Source organism: Streptopelia decaocto (genome assembly GCF_964273445.1).
Source record: "Streptopelia decaocto genome assembly, chromosome: 2".
In the NCBI taxonomy this organism is placed as follows: domain Eukaryota; kingdom Metazoa; phylum Chordata; class Aves; order Columbiformes; family Columbidae; genus Streptopelia; species Streptopelia decaocto.
In genome coordinates, this window is record NC_138655.1 from 116,365,559 (window position 1) to 116,382,102 (window position 16,544).

A 16,544-nucleotide genomic window follows, 5' to 3' on the forward strand; every position below is an offset into this window, starting at 1 on the left:
TAACAAGACTCTGTCTGCTTTCATTTCAGTAACTGTGTTAATATTTAAATTATTGACCTAATCAGGTTAAGCATATGGGCTGCAACATCTAATTTTAAGGCACACCTTGTTCATGGCAGTTGTGCAATAGCAAATGCAAAACAATGATGTAATTACCTGCACATCAGCAAAAACGTCTGAGGTGTTTTAACTTGAAACCTCTAGGAGAAAATAAACTCCTTTATTAACTTGAAAATGCTTTATTTGTAACCTGTGAATATTTGCTATGGATATCACCATGTGATAATAGTACTTCATTGTATTTTTCCCATGGTCAGAAAGAAAATGAGAGAAAGAAATAACCAGTTCACATCCCGATGAGATCATAGCTGAAAGCTGGGTTACCGGTAGCTGTTGTGTACACAGTTCGATATGATTTTCTATTCAAGTGAAGCCAAGGCTGCAGAAGTGGTGGTGCTGTGAGCCAGGTGTAAGGTTCACTGCCCGATCTGCGTGGGTGAAGTTTGTCAGAACCCTTGTGCTCGTTAGAATCATCGAATACCAGGTTGGAAAGTTGCCTTTAGTCTGTGGTATCCATTCCTTGAATGCTAAGTTCACCCACGAGATAAAAGCAAAAAGCCGATACATGTATAAAATAAGAAAATGTTTGTTGTTCTGCTGATACTGAAATATAATGTATTTTGAGATAACAAAAGCTACAAAGGATCACTTTCTCTCTGTAAGACTTAACTGTATAATTCAAGGTTGAAGTTCAACTTGTCTCGGCAAGCGTTACGTGGCCAAATAAACACTGCATCACAAGGCTGGTTAACATTCAGCCACAGCAGCTGGACTCATATTTATTACAGTTTTCCCTAGGACTTGCTCTGCACATTTAGAAAAAAGTCACTTCCCTCATTTTTTCTCAGTAGACATTGACTTCTAGGCTGTTTGTTCAAGATAAGCATCAGAATGAGGATGCAAAGGTCAATCTCTGCTGTATTACAGAGTTGTGAAGAGAAACAGTCAGTTTGTCTTCCAGACAATGTTCTCCTATCCAAATCAAACTGTTTACTTCCTATAGGAAAAAGGATTTCTTCTTTGGGAATTGAGCAGTGTTTGTGGTTACAGAAGGACAGACTCTCCTTTTGTTGTGGACTTCTTTGCTGAAAGTTTTTTCAGCTTTCCACCTCTTTATCTCCACCTTTTAATGACAACAGTGTGTGAGGTCACATCTAAGTCTCTAAGATGCTGCTTGTGGTGGAGTCCACTCTTCTGCCTGGTCCCTGCCACCTCACTGTCCTGCCTCTCTGCTGGCGCCACTCAATAGGACTGGAAACATCTCAGCACAGTGTTAATGCAAGCCCACCCTCATCAGCTGTTCCAGCTAATAGGACAAGTAGTGAACCAGAGCAAGTGAGATATAAACAGGGATTGTATTCTCCCCTTCCTGCTTTGAGGGCAGGAACCCTTGGCAATGAAATGGAGCAGATGGTTGGGGCAGTGCTGTTTTTTTTTCTTCTTATTTTTTTTTTTAAACCGTGGCAATTAAACCCAACAAAACCCCTTTGGGCTACATAACTAGTTGATGACATACTTAATCTCAGTTCAAATATGTTTTATAAAAACAAGAATGCATTAAAAATAATAGTGCTAGCATCTTTCCTCTGCTGATAGCAATTTCTTGCTTGGAATGCTAACATTTAGCGAGCTTTTAAAATAAGGGCATCCATCGTAGTGCCATCAAGGCAAAGGAGTTGAGGTACCTTTTGCCTGCTCAGCTGGAGATTAATACTACCTTGCCTGAGATAACACAGCTGACTGTACGGACACACCAGTCTTTTACAGCATGCAGTAAAATAGGTTGGTGTAGATCACCAGCAGTGGTGGTTCAAGCCAGCCCACTTAACATTGCCATTTAGTGGGTGCATCTATGCCTAGATTTCACATTCTTGCTAAGTGCTTGGTAATTTGTTAAACTGCTTTAACTCAAGTAATTTAAACTGCTTTAACTAAAGTACTTGTGAACATTTTAATCTTATTTGCTTGATTTTAATTTAGCTAAAATTTGCTTAACTGTGCAACGGAGAAGATAAGCCAGGCTGTCTGTGGTAACAGTGCCAGCCTTCTACGTGGAGAGGAAGAACAATTTAAGCAGATATTTTGTAACTTCTGCATTGATTTCTTGACACTGTGATATATTCTTCCTTGCCTTGTCCCACTGTGGTGATCACAACTGGGCAGTTGCGAAAGACGAAATTGTCTTTCCCGTGCCCACCAGTTGTACAGACAGCAAGTGTCACATCCCTGACTCCATCTGCCATGAAGTATTATCCAGAGTTGTGCATTTGCCCTCCTTTTTATATTGTCAGGGATGAGTTACCAGCTACTTGAGTTTATCCTTAAATAAAATGAGCCTTGGTCTTCCTTGACGTCTTTTATTAACAGTAAAGCCGAACATTGCTGTTCATGTCACTAGCTAGTGACATCATGTTGGATTTGCAGTCTTTGTATCTTCTTGTTTTATTATTGATAGAAAACTGCCAGGTTGAAGAGCTTGATCCTTGTTGCTCCCCAGCATAATAAGAACACTTCTTGCATGTGTTGGAAATGGCAGCTGATAAGAAAAGATGAAGATGATTGCATGCACTGTATTGAGAGAAAGAAGTGATTTATCTTCTCTTTGCAAGTTTCTGCTGTAAATCATTTAACCTTGTCTTACAGACCTTTTGTTTTTGCAGTTGTAGCAAAGAAACTCTGCAGTGTTCATATTCATCTGTATCTTGAAATATTATAAAGAACAGTAAAATGGTATTATGCTGGGGGCAACTGCAAGAGTTTCACTTATACACAGGCTGCCAGGAGCTGGAACTCAATGAATTGATAAAAACACAGGAAAACTACTCAGGAATCTGTTCCTGCCAGTCAGCGATGAAACTGTGATAGTCAGCCAAGTGCAGGTATACATTCGTTGAGGATAAGTAGAGGAAAATGGATATGAAATCATCAAATTACAAGTTTCTTTATATCACGAAGACAGCAGGGCTCATAAAAGGTGAAGCATTTGGAGTCCAAACATGACTTAATGAAATGGCAAGTGTTGACAAAAAACAGAATGTGAACATACTGTTTGTGGTTGTCTACAGTGTGAGATGCAGTGGGTGGGGGTGATCTCTGAAGTAGCTGTGAACATTTACTCGCAATTTGGCCTTGTTGAACTATTTATTCTACATTAAATCTTATTCTGTCTGTTTATTTGGAATAAGTATCATGTACATCTGGAAGTATATGTGTGTCTGCATTAAGTGCAGATTTGGGTTGCTGTTTTGGTGGTTGGTGGTTTTCACAACTGACATTAAAATCTTCAGTTAATCTGTAATGGTAATTCTTTAATGACACTGATGGGAGGGGGAACAGGGAATCAAATATGGGATCTGCCCTTAATTTAAGAGGGCAACAGGAATGAAAAGTCTTTATGCCAGTGGCTGGCATACTGCAGACCCCATGCTCCTGAGGGAAGTTTCGTACTCCCTTGCTTGGAATGTATTTGCTTTCCGCAATGCCCCCCACAATGATTAGCTGTGTGCTGGTATTTGGGTACTGGGAGCCCAGTATGATTATGAATAGATAGAGGGGCTGTCTGAAAAACAATACTGCTGTGGTCAGCAATGAGAAATACACTCTCTTTTCACATGGACAGATGTTTTGCTGTGGGTTGTACAGTGAAACTGGCAGTTCTGAAACCTGAAACCTGTTTATTCAATTCATAATTCAAGGCCAGTGTAATTCCCAGTGACTATCACTGTTGTTTTCATTATGGAGTCCTAATTCATTGTTTCTGTGGGCACAAAAGGACTGTCGGACTCATTTGGTGTTTCAGTGCACTGTAATTTTACATAGAGCACTGTTGTTGAGATTGCCTTGCTGTGTCATCTGTTGGGCTCATCACTATTACTTCCTTTTGACCTCCTCTCTGTAATTGCGCATGGATGACTTACTAGCTGCCATAAAGATACTTAAATGCAACTGGATTTATTAAAGAAAAATTTGAATAGACTAAAATAATTCTCTCCGAGGTCAGTGAGGACCAACTAGGTAGCTGCTTGCTCTCTGCCAGGCAGTCAGAGCCATCTGTCACATAACAGTAAGCAAGCATCAATTTCAGAAGTCTATTTGGTTTTATGACAGTTTTTACAATTTTATGGAAATTGAACCATTACATAAAGCATAATTTTCCTCAGAAACTCATGTTTTATGGACTTATGTCCCTGTTCAGTCATTTACATTCCTAGGCGCTTTTTACATAAAGCATAAATATACTGATGCTTTTCTCCCCTAATAAAAAATCATCAGACCTTTTTTTTTGTCTTAGTGTATGGAAGACTGTCCTTGTTTGATACTTAAGGAAAACCTCAAGGATTCTATGTCCAAGTTTTATGTGTCCATAGAAACCAAGTTTATAGTGGCTTTGAAGGAACTAATACATAACACTTTAATATTTAGCTCAAAATCATAGTTCATGGTGATTTTATAACAAGATTTTGGCCACTCTTTTTATTCTTTAAATATGTTTTTTCATAATCTGTGTTAGTTCTTAATTGAACTCATTCCTGCCATTCTTAAAATGGCAAATCTAAAACATTAAGTCAAGTTGTAGAGACTTTTAGTTGTTGTAATCTTGTGTTCAAGTACAGACTATAGCCAATGTGATCCTGAGCTTTCTAATTTTGTTTCATCCTCCAGGAAAGTTGATCAATGCCATATAATGGTTCTCCTCGGGGGAAGCTGTGGATTTTGCATACGATAGTAGATCAGACCAATGCATCTGCATAAGCATTTGTTCTCATCCCTCTGCCCTTGTGAAGGTGTGGTAGTCTTTTACCTTTCTGAGGAACATTTTAAAGCAGGACAAAGGACAATGTCAGGTTGGAGTTAGTATTTTTTTTGTAGCCTTTATGCATTAAAATAGAAATTCCTCAGCAAACTGCAACTTCTTGGCAGTTCCTAAGGGTTTGTGCAGTTCACCTGAGCATCACAGGCATGACTGCTCAAGTGTTTGTGTCCTTAGATGTAAAAGCATTTATGAAATGGGTAATTGCTTGGTTGCTTCCATACTTCTCTATGGTAATTGCCATTTAAAGGTCAGCACTTTCCAATATGTTCTGGGTGTCACTCATTTTCCTAATAGTGAAAAGATGAGGTATCTATAGTAATGATTCTTACCTTTACAAGGGTAAAAATATTTTAAATTATTTGAATCATCATAGCAAAAAATGTCAGTGAAAGATCTAGGTTCAGCTGTACTAGATGGACATGAAAATAACATGTACATGAAAAGAAGGCCATTCCTGATCTATGGAGCATATTGATGAAAGTTGGATATAACTTCAAAAAATGTTGCAGTCAGACTATTTTATGATTTTACAGGGAGATATAAGGGTTGACAGATGCTGGAATTCAGGGATCTTATTCATGAGTTGAATCAAGACAGTGACACTGGAAAAAGAGTTATATGAATCAAAATCTAAGAAGAACTAGGAGTTACTTGTTAGAAAATATTTTAGGAGAAAAGCTGATGAAGAGAAAGAGAGATTATGAAGAACGCTTGAAGATGAGAGATCCAGGAAATGATGAATTTGAAGGGAAATGTAGATATGTGGAGAACCTGTTGTGGTGTTTTACAGTGTGTGTTTCTAACTGCTTTTAGGATTTTTTGCTCTAAGACAACTGGGAGCCTTTACAATAGCTCCTAAAGGAGCATAAACATAGGACCCAAGCCTAAACTGGACCTGCTGTGGTAATAAGGAAATTATTCCAGTGGATTTGCCCATTCCTTTTGTAAGGGGGAATTCATACGAGACCATCAGGGTGAGGTGTACCTAGCAGGTGGTGGTCTCATCAGACTCAGCAAGGTGAGGACAGGCAGCTGCCTAGGAGCTGCAGAAAGAGAGATCTGGGGGGCTTGTGAGGTTGTATAAGCTCGGTATGTGGCCCCACTTTGCTAAACCTGATGTTTGAGGCCAGCTGGGATCATTGTTCAAACAGAGTGAAACTAGTGTGAAGTGGTACCTCAGGGAGTCGCCGACATGCAGGTGACAGATGAACCTGTGTTCGCAGATGAGATCACCAGCAACAGGGTGGCAAGTGTTTATTTTTAATGCCGTCTTGCTGTTGAGCTGGCTAATGAGCATGCGTAACTTGTCAACACCGCAACAGTACGTGGAAGTGTCCTGTAGCACCTTTGAGACACCTTTTGCCAGGCAGGACTGCAGTTTACTTTTGCTAACGAAGTTGTTGTGGACAGCTGGTTCTAATGGACGTGAAAAGGTTGCCCTGTCCAGTTCTTTCAAGTCATTTTATCTCACTAGTTACGGAGGATGGAAACTGTGATAATGGATATTTTTTGGGTTATAAAGACATATTGTATATCCCAAAAATGCACTGAGAAAACTACTAGCAATAAAAACCAAATCAAAAAATCAAACAAGACAGAAAGCAATCTTCTGTTCAATAATTATCCTGCGGTTTGCGAATCTTTTATGCTTAGACAGTGCCCCTTAGACTTGGTAATTTTACAACTTTACAACAATCGCGGAGCTTGCCTTTATGTGCGTTATGTATATGCTGAAGGGCGGAGAATAGCCTCAAAGTGGAAGGTGTCAAGAAACGTCCAAAATCAATTAACCATTATATAGTGTGTGGGAGACATTCCTTGTCTCTCTGTGAATAGTCCTCGAGACAGTGTGGCTTTCAGACTGCCGGGAAACTGGTACGTTTCCAAGTTACCGGTGGAAGTTGCTTTGAACTTAGAATAAACCTGCACACACATACAAATGAGAAGAAAACAAAACATGTTGAATGAAATCTTGGCCTTATCAAAGTCAAAAGGAGTTTGTGCTGACTTCAGTGGAACAAGAATTTTATCCATAAAGAGGGAAAAAAAAGAAAGATTTTTGAACTCTAAAATCAGAGCTAAGCTGTCTGAAGTAGGTTTTTTTTTTTTTTTGTCACAGATACCTGCTTGTTTTCACATGTATTTGCAGGATCTGAAGGCCAGAAAGCCTTTGTAATTGTGTGTTTGCAATCCCTGGCTGCAATGTGCTTGCCAAAGCACACCTGGAACACTCATGCTTTTGTAACTTTCTTGTTTTTAAGGTCCAGCAACATTGCTCGGGCCTGTTTAAATGAGTTGGCAATTAGTAACATAAATATAACTTGTCTGACTTGATTTGTTCTTCCCACACACACGTTCTGTGCCTGTCTCTGGCTGAACCCTGTGTAGAGAGAAGAGCAGCGTGGAAGCGTGCTGTGATGGGGGGAAAGCCAGGAGGGGTTTTACCCTTTTAGAATGAGTTCTACATTATGAGAGCAAAAATAACTTGTGGCCATCCTAGTGCCACGTGTCTGTGGGTACACTGTCCTCAGGTGTTCCTCTGCTACACTCAAATAACCTGGCAAGAGTCACCATTGGTTTTCATAAAACAACCTCTAAATTAGTCGCACCTAAGTGCTTTGAAGGGTCCAGTCTAACAAATGCCAGATTAAACACCTCACAAAAGGCAACTGTAGATATCTGGGATTCATTGTTGCTGTTTGCAGTTGTTTTTGTTTTTAAATTCCTGCCACAGAAATAAAATTACCTTAATAGCCAGAGTGCTCCACTGGTAAAAGGGAGTCCATACTTAACTTCTCTGACCTGGAGAGCTGAGCTGTCTCTTGCCTGGCTGCCGAGTCCCCATGCCGTGGTGTTTTTCCTTCACTGTGTGGGAACCACCCGAACCTCCCTGCCTCTCCTCATCCTGTGGAAACTGTGCTTCAGCAGCCAAGTTGTGACCTTCACTTGCTTAGAAAAGGGGAGAGGACTACAGGAGAGCACAACAGCCCATAGCCTGGTGTGGGGGCACTGAGAAGAGGGTTGGGGTTGTGGTCTCTGTCGTCTGGACCATGAGTTTTCATTTGCTGTGTTAGCATTCCGAGCTATGGGGAGGAGAGAGAATTCAGATGGTTTTGTGCTGAACATGCAGGTTCCCATGTCCTTCAGCAACTACTGTGCAGGTATCTCAGTCTCCACCTGGGATTCCTCTTTGGGGGCTGACACCTAGACTATAATCATTACAGCCTCTACTTTATAGGCTCCAAATTCTTTATTTGGTCTGGCCTTTTGTTATGCAAAGGTAAGGGCTGCCTTACCTAGTAAGAGTGAATGTACAGGCCTACAGAAGTGACAGATCCGTTTGATCCGTCATGAAAAGTGATGGATCCGTTTGTTATATCTCCTCTGGGCACTGTCAGCTTAATGTATATGCTTGGAGAGGGATTTATAATTATATTTAGTAAGTTTAAACACTATCAATGGGTCTGTTAGTTTTATTTCACATAGGTGCTTGCCTGAATGAACCCCTGTTTACAGTATATTCTTGGTTATCATGCCTTAAGAAGAAAACACTGCACGTTTCTGGCCATGTTGTCGTGAGTTGTGAACGACAAACCGAGTGACGTGTTCTATTTGATTACTGCAGTGCCTGTGAATAGCTCAGTGCTGACAGCCTGGGAGGAAAAGTACCGTTCAATGCCCTGGGATAGGCGTAAGATGGGTTGCAGCACTGGAAGGTTTCTCCTCCATCCCAGGCATTGGTGCCTCATCCTTGAAGTCGCCATCCCATTGCTGGGCTGTCACATCAGCTATAGCAGCGGTTTTGATACCACTATATTTTGTGACATTTGTTCTTTAAAAAATGGGAATAAGGTCACACCAAGCAGCTGTGAATAGCCATCAGCTTTCAATCACCACCAGCCCAGACAGCATTTAAAACAGCAGCTTTGGGTGGGGATGAAAAGCTCTGTGTCCTGCTGACAGTCAAAGGTGAAGGCGGGAATGAGAAGTCCAAGATGCACATTTTAAATTGTGGAGACAGTACTTACTATGAAGACACTATTTGAAATAGTGTCTAGAGAGCAAAAGGAGTGTGTTTAATTCTTTATTTTGTTTATTCTGAAAACTTCATTTTAAAAAAATATATTTATTGTCCTACATAGAGTCCCAGTTAGTGCACAGAAAAAAATTGGTGGTTGGTTTACTGCAGTATTAGCTGAAGATACAATTCCTATTCACAGAAAATCCTCTAACTGGGGAGGAGTGAGTAGTACTTTATTCACAGGATGTGTCAATATTCAAGTGATCTTAACACTAGACCTACAAGTATCTGGTGTTTCTGATAAACCAGCCCATGGCAGCTCCTCTGTTACCTGTGTGGCTGCTCTCAGCCAGTGTTGGGAAAGTTGAGCAAGAACTTGACCTAACCCTGCAAAGATAATTAGCTTAGTTGTATTAAAATTTGGGGGGAAAGTAAGAAAGCATCACTTTATGAGGTTGAGACATTGAGTGTGTTTGGGAAAGAGGAAAAGCCAGTTTGTGAGAAGGAACATTTATGAAATGCCGTGCTTGTATCTGTGTATACAGGCAAGGTGATGAGTTGTAGAAAAGCATCCACTGAGCATGGAAATGATAAATATCTCCAGCAGTAGTTTATTTGAGAAGGTAACACTTAAAGATGAAGCTAATTATTCTCCTGAGGCCTTTCTTCAACCAAAACAAGTTTCAAATAAAAGCTCCTTATTTTTACTCAATCTATATTTTGTATAATATTATTTCCAGGTTTATTTCACAAACATCAAGCTTATAGTTTACTTGAAATCCCCAAAAGCAGGAGAATTTATTTCTCTTCAAAATGGTGAGAGATAGTTTACTACTTAGGTCGTTTAACTCAGTCATAAATTACAAGATGTGAGTTATGACTAATCAGAGAAAGCAGTTCAGTATTATGAAACCAGCCTTAAGAACAGTAATTGTCCCTTAGGTTTCTGTGCTTTCTTGAAACCTGAATTGCAAAAATCAGTTCTACTTGGACCAAGAATGCAAGACTCCTCCATTTATTAGTGAAGATGATCTTCCAGCAAATGTTTCGTGTTATATCTTTTCCTGCACTCACCTTCAGCAGTGCATAATACCTGAGCAGCCATCCTACATTTTAGGATATATTGATCTTTACGTATCAATTGTGGTGTTCCTTATGGCTCATCCTGGTTTAACAGAGCTGAAGAGAGGACAGATACTGGACGGCTATTAGCTTAATAAAGAAAAGACGTTTTGAAATGCTTGTTAAATTGCAATGAGTGTACAACTAAACTGAGATTTAGTTACATTTTTAATTAAAAGAATAGCTATTGATTATGCCATTGAATATGTGTTGTAGCCAGCCCTAACAAATAGCTATATTACAGGAGCTCATTAAACTAGTTGTTAAAATTCCAAGGGACTGAGAACTAGAACTGGTGTGGGTAAAAAATAGAGCGATGCTGGGTAGAAGAGAAAGATAACAGAGAAAAATACATTCATTTCTACAAGTTTGGTTACCGTCCTAAATTTGTTTAAGACTTAATTTAAACAGCCTGCAGACTGCTTGTGATGCTAAAGGCCTGGTCCTTTCCCTCCTTGTGGTTTAATACCAATTTTGCTGCTGAAAGGATCTTATTGAAGCATTTTATTAGATAGGGAAGTAGCCCCTACACACGGGTATCGTAGCAGCCCATTGCCTGTGGCTGAGAGCTGCTCAGAACAGTGAAGTGTAACAGGGAGATGAGGTGGACGATCTCACACGTTCTGTCCATTACGATTTCTGTGCATATAGAGCTGTTTAAATCCTTTCCATTCAAATGCACTGCATCCACAGAAATTTATTCTTAATAATGACACAAGGCGTGCTGCAACACCAATAAGCTTATAGGCAGGCCCTGTGACTCAGTTAGACTAAATTATTGTTTGAATTACAGCTTTTTAGAATCAAAACTTTTTTTCAGTACCAGATTTTCTAGTTGACCGTATTTTGAATGTTCTGTCTATGTATAATGCACAAAGGCTAATTTGTTAAGACTGTAATAGTTGTACAGATGTCAGCACCCAAGAGTTAGGAAGTATTAGAATTAGAGATACCTGTAGCCTTTATTTGACCTCATAGTTTTATGGAGCATGATCCAGTCCTCGGTGACCTTCCTCCCCCTGTGACTTCTTCCTCTTTTAAGTGTGCAGGATAAACAAGGGGCATGAATGTGGCAAGTGCAAAAGATGTGGCAGCAGCTGATGTGCTGCAGAAGTTAAGGGAAGTGTTCGGTAGAGGCACGAGCGCTCTTTAGGAATATAAAGCAATGTCTTTGTGGTGAAAGCACTTTTCTCTCCCTGTATTGCAACTGTATTGCTACTATTACGTGTGATGTTCTCACATTCAGCACCCAGATTACAAAACATTCTCTCTGTCTAATGGGTGACAAGTAAAGAAGAATGGATTAATGAAATATAAACTGGAAGGGTCAGATACAAACCTCAAGAGAACAAAAAGGTTTAATGACCTGTAATAAGGATTTACCAATGATTTGTACTTAGGTAATAGCATTACTGTTTTTTTCCAACACACAGGATACATTTTAGTTTGCTTCAGACAGGTCTCTGTTCCCTGTTACTGCTTAGCTACAGGATGTTATGATTATAGATGTAGTGACACTGTTGTTGCAGAATCACTGCTGATGAATTATGGTGGGATGGCAGCTGTAAATACAGCTTCTCTTGTGATTTAAGAGGGAGACGTGAAGGCAGATCACCCAGATGCTTGATCAATGGTAAGCAGGGCCAGCCGCAGCATGCTAAAGCTTAAAAGTCCTTGCCAGATTTTGGGATTAGAAGTCGTCTTTTCAAGCATTAACTCCTCCACTATTGAAATAATCAGTGTTCTGGTCTTCCTCTTTTCCTTTCTCTTTGGCCAAGATGTATTTATGTTTGCAAGCAGGAACTGACACACAAACCCTTTTTTCAGTAAATTTTTGAGATATGAGAGCTTTTTCAGCAAGCTGCCAAGTATTCGGTGTCTGTCTGCGCCACAGTGCCACGCGACTTTGTGTCGTGTCCCCTGTGACCTTCCCATTTACTTGCTTCACTGATCAGGAGACGTGCAGCCGCTTGGAGCTGTGTGGTTATCCTAGTTAAGGCTGGAGAAACAATAAATCAGTCATTGCAGATTAGTGTGATAACACACACCAGCAGAAAAATCAACTATAATCAGGATTCACTTGACACAAAAGGGCATGTAGCTTTGGTCACTCAGTCCCCTGCTCTCCAGGTGACAGGCCTGTGCACGTAATATTCCTGGTGACTGATGAGTGGCAAGAAAAATTTCAACGCACAACTGCTAACAGTGTAGTGATTTTAACCTGGCTCCTCTCTGAGAAACCCCACGCGTTCTGATCTGAAGGCTGATACAAGCTTGGTTATTTTTTCCCTGAAGTGAGAAGTGAAAACGACTGCCTCCCCAAGATCGCCCTGGAATTCAGACTAAATGGAGCTTGTATTTGCAGTGGCACTAAGGATTAAATCAGGATTGGCAGACTGTGATGTGTGAATTTGCACCCATACAGGGCTCAGAACAAGAGTGAGTCTCGTTAATTAAGCCAAGACATTTTAGATGGTCTGTACCTAAAATTCAATCCTGTTCAGTAAAAGGGACTTTCTCTTGGGTCTCTTTAATGTCACATTCCATTTACAATTGTAATAAATGCTGTGACTTGTTTCCCTCTCCCCTATCCCACAAAAAGTGACAGAGAGGAATTTCTTGCTAAGCCTTTGATAACAGTTCTTTCTTTTTGTTCCAGGTAACTTCAAATGAAAAGTGCTCGGAGAGCCTGAAGAATGATGGCGATGGTCTCATCCAAACTCTAGAGAGCCTGGCCCAAACTGCCAGGTGAGTTCCCTCAGGCTTCTAGGAATTTCCAGGGCTGAGAGCGCTTCTCCTCCTCTTTTGTCTGCCACGGTCCTCTCCGGTAATCGCCTTCTGTGCACTATGAGCTTCTCAGGTTTCTGTCCCTGGCCCCCCTCCCTCCAAACTCCTCTCGCTCGGAGCTTGTGGCGGCAGCGTGCTTTGATCCCCAGCTGCGGCGACCCACAATGTGCTGCACCGTCCCACTCAATCTGTGTGCACGTGTGTCCATTTTTTTTTTTAATAGATTATTTTATTCTGAACACTTGGCCTTCATAACCGGATACTGGTCAGTGGTTCTTGGCATAGTAGGCTGGATGCACAGTGTGATGTTTGTGCCTTGTTTTAGAGTAATTGTGTTTGGGGTGCTTGGGAGCTGATTGCTTTCAAATGTGCAGCTGAAGAACAGAACTACTTTTGTTTAAGAATACCTGTGGCTTCTCTGGGAAGGCACGAGACTTTGGGGAATACTGTGGCTGTCTCTGTGAGAACTGAGGTGCTAGTCCCAACGAGTCGGCCAAACCTCAGCTCATCTCCTGTAGACTTTCCCTCATCTAATCCCCCTTGGACATATGAATGAATGAATTACTGTTCTCTGCACTTCAAAACAGATTTTACACTCCTGCTGTGGAGTGTTGGGCTGCATTTCATTTCTGGTTGAGCTAAAATTCATAGAGAAATTGTAGTTTATAGATCAGTTTTTGAAACATTAAGATAATCTATTTAGTGCTCTTTCTTCATGCTCCCAAATACAGGCTTTATATGGGTGAGTTGTTTGGGAAAGTTGGCTCCTTGACATTATGGCAGGGTGTACCCTGGGTAGGAGGGCAAGGAGGATGTGGGCAGATGTAGAGAGGAAATGCTGGGATGTGCTGAATGCGAGGAGACGCAGGCTGACGACTAACCAGGCCTGTCGAGAACAATCTGCTTCCCTCTCGCATACTCAGCTGCTGACTCATGGGTTTTTATATGACACATCAGATTATCTGACAAAAATAAAATGTCAGCTCTCCCCAAGGGAGACACTGAAGATGACAGTGGGGAAAGATGGGGTTTTCTTCTTTTAGAACTAGTTTTCACTCTGTTTTATAGCATTTCAGCATTAGGTGCACTAGGCAGCCCAGTCACTGTCTTTGAGTCTGCTTTTCTGGCTTCCTGTAATTGTCTGCTATCTATCAATTTCTTTACTTGCAAAACCACATACTACAGAGCTCAAAATAAACAGCACACTCTCTTATTTGACACAAGATCCTCAGGAGACCACATTCCAGCTGATGCCAGTGATGAGTGTGAGGATCCATTAGGGTAAGCCAAGCTCCTTTGCTGTGCAGAGCTTCTGCACTGCAGCACCAACAGGGAGGCTCCCGAGAGCGCACAGATTTTATTTCCCCCCTCTTCTTCTTTGAGGAATATGAGTCTCTATCCATTTGTCTCCAGAGGAAACTGGGAGGAATTCAGCCTGGATCTTGGGGCCATAGTGGACTTGAATGTGGATAAATTGGCAATGGGCAGGCAAGAGAAGCCTGGGGTTAGCAAACTTGATCAGCTGTAGCTGAATGGCTGCTTTGTTTATGGAGGTTATGGATGTTCTGCCATCTCCCCAGTTTTCCTCATGTGGCATCTTTCCCAGAATATTCCTTGTGACCTAATAAACTTGGTCTCCTCACCTTTGCTTTGAACCCTGTTAAGAAGCCTCTCTGTGTGTCATGCAGAACTGGAAATGTTTTGCAGAAGGCTACAACTGGGATCCTGGATCTCAGCCATCCTTGGAGCAGTCTGAACTCCGAGGCCCTTCCACACACATATTATCACTCAGCTGAAGTGATTCAGGAGTGTTTTTGCTTTGCTCATTTTTTGCAGACAGGTTTGTAATCTTTCGCTCTGCCTGTGTGGTGGAGGGGGGAGACTGGCCAAGCCATCAAGTGCCAAGAGGGGCACTGCTTGGATGACAAGCTGCTGCTCTTGGTTCTCTTCTGCTGCGGGTGGCAGCCGTGGAGTGCTGACCCCCTGCTCTGTGACATCCTCAGCTGGTCAGAACAGGCAGTTTTGAGTGACACATAACCAACCCGTTCTGCTTAGTACTACGCAGAATTGAATGTACACCTTAAAATGTGGCATTTTAGCAATTTATTTTTCAGTGGTGACAGTTGCCAAGGTGAATTTGTTTCGGATAACTAAATTTTCTGGTTTAAACTGCTGCTCATTAAGGCACTAGCTTACATAGTGTGGACTGATCATTTGGATTTCATGGCTAGCTCTGGGTTCCCCAAAGCGTGGAGTGTCGGTAGGTATTTGTCATTAGCAGCAACTGAGGAAGCTGCAGATCCATCTGCTAGTGTCCTTTCTAAATTAAAGGTGAGGGATGTAAAGTCTTTGAAAAAAAATGGATTACTTGTTTCTGTGGACTAGCAGCAATGTGTTAGATCCTCTGTTTCAATGCTAGGAAAAAAACCACGTGTTTCCAATAGGAAAATTAGGCAAAATATTAATAATGAAAACAGGTGAGGAAGCAAAGGACGAAGATCCCACCATTCAATTTCAAATGTGCCGAGCTGTGTGTCGCAGGGCAGTCGCTCCTCCTTGCAGGAGGTGGCAATGCGTTGAGTGTAACTGCTTCCCTGCATGGAGCAGCGCTGCGGCGAGAGGGACGAATGTGTGAAACCGCATCTTTCTGTCAAGCTGGAAACGTGTGTGTGTGTGTAGACTCATGGGCGGCATGTTAATCTCCTCTGTTAAAATAAGATATAATTTGAGGGAGGGAGCAGTTACTGTGAATTTGAGCTGAAATTAATTTTTACACAAGATTTGCTACAAGGCAGAATCACTAGTTGCATATGTTGCTGTTTGACAGAAAATCTGGGTATACAGTGCAGTTAATGGCTTTTAAGAATTTTCCAACATAGATAAAGGCAAATGTGGAGTTCAAACAAAAAGTCTTCTGAGAACGTCTAATAACTGTTACTGTTTTTAATTCCTAGCTCTCACGCAGATGTTGCTGTTGCTTCCTTGGCACTTGAAATTCTGAGAACAGTGGGACATGAAAATATCAAGACTACCAAGTGAACTGGGTTTAACTGGCCTGCTGAAATGAACAAAGTTGTGTTTGCTGCTCAGCACCTCAGTCCTGTAGGAACATCTTCAAATGAGCAGAGTAGGTGTAACTAATTTAGCAAGCTGAGGCACAGCTGTATATGTGTCTATGTGTGACTTTGGGAGGCTTCAGGGAGGGAGAGAAGCTGGTTTTGGGGGCTGGTTTGTTTGGTTTTTAAACACCTGTAAGAATGAATTCTTGGTTACTGTGTTACTTTTCTGGCATTACCTGATATAGCTCAAGTATTTGACAGCCAGAGTTTGAAAAGTGTAAATTAAATAAATGGTATAGTTATTTCACATTATAGACATGAAGTGTTTCACTGTTTATGCTGCTCTTAGATGTGTTTGTTCAGCTGCTTGACCAGGTAAGTACCTTGGCTGTTCATGTTAAGGGGTCACCTCATGCCTATGCATGGCATGCATGATATGATTTTTATCAGGTGTCTACCCAGTAGCATTGGGGGGGGGGGGTTGCCTCACACTGCACATCTTAAGCTTCATTGGTGGAGTGTCATTCTCAGCAGGCGTGAAAACAGGTGAGATGAGCCTGGCAGGTTGTCATTTATCCCCAGTAAACACTGATACTCTAGGAAGTGTCCTCTAGAGCTCGCAGATGGCACAGTGTGTAAAGAATTCAATTCTTCTCCCCATGTGAGTGAGCAGAGCATGGCT

General features: G+C 41.3%; 1 protein-coding gene across 5 annotated transcripts in view; it reads left to right on the forward strand.

Moving 5' to 3' along the window:
- ULK4 (unc-51 like kinase 4) overlaps positions 1 to 16,163 on the forward strand; it is a 240,153-nt gene extending 223,990 nt beyond the window's left edge. For all 5 annotated transcript variants that reach the window (XM_082044443.1, XM_082044446.1, XM_082044445.1 and 2 more), the window contains 2 exons: positions 12,676 to 12,764; positions 15,758 to 16,163. In XM_082044443.1, the coding sequence (XP_081900569.1) occupies positions 12,676 to 12,764; positions 15,758 to 15,842 (174 nt within the window). In that variant the 3' untranslated portion in view covers positions 15,843 to 16,163. The remainder of the gene's footprint in view (positions 1 to 12,675; positions 12,765 to 15,757) is intronic.
- Positions 16,164 to 16,544: the final 381 nt, after the last annotated feature.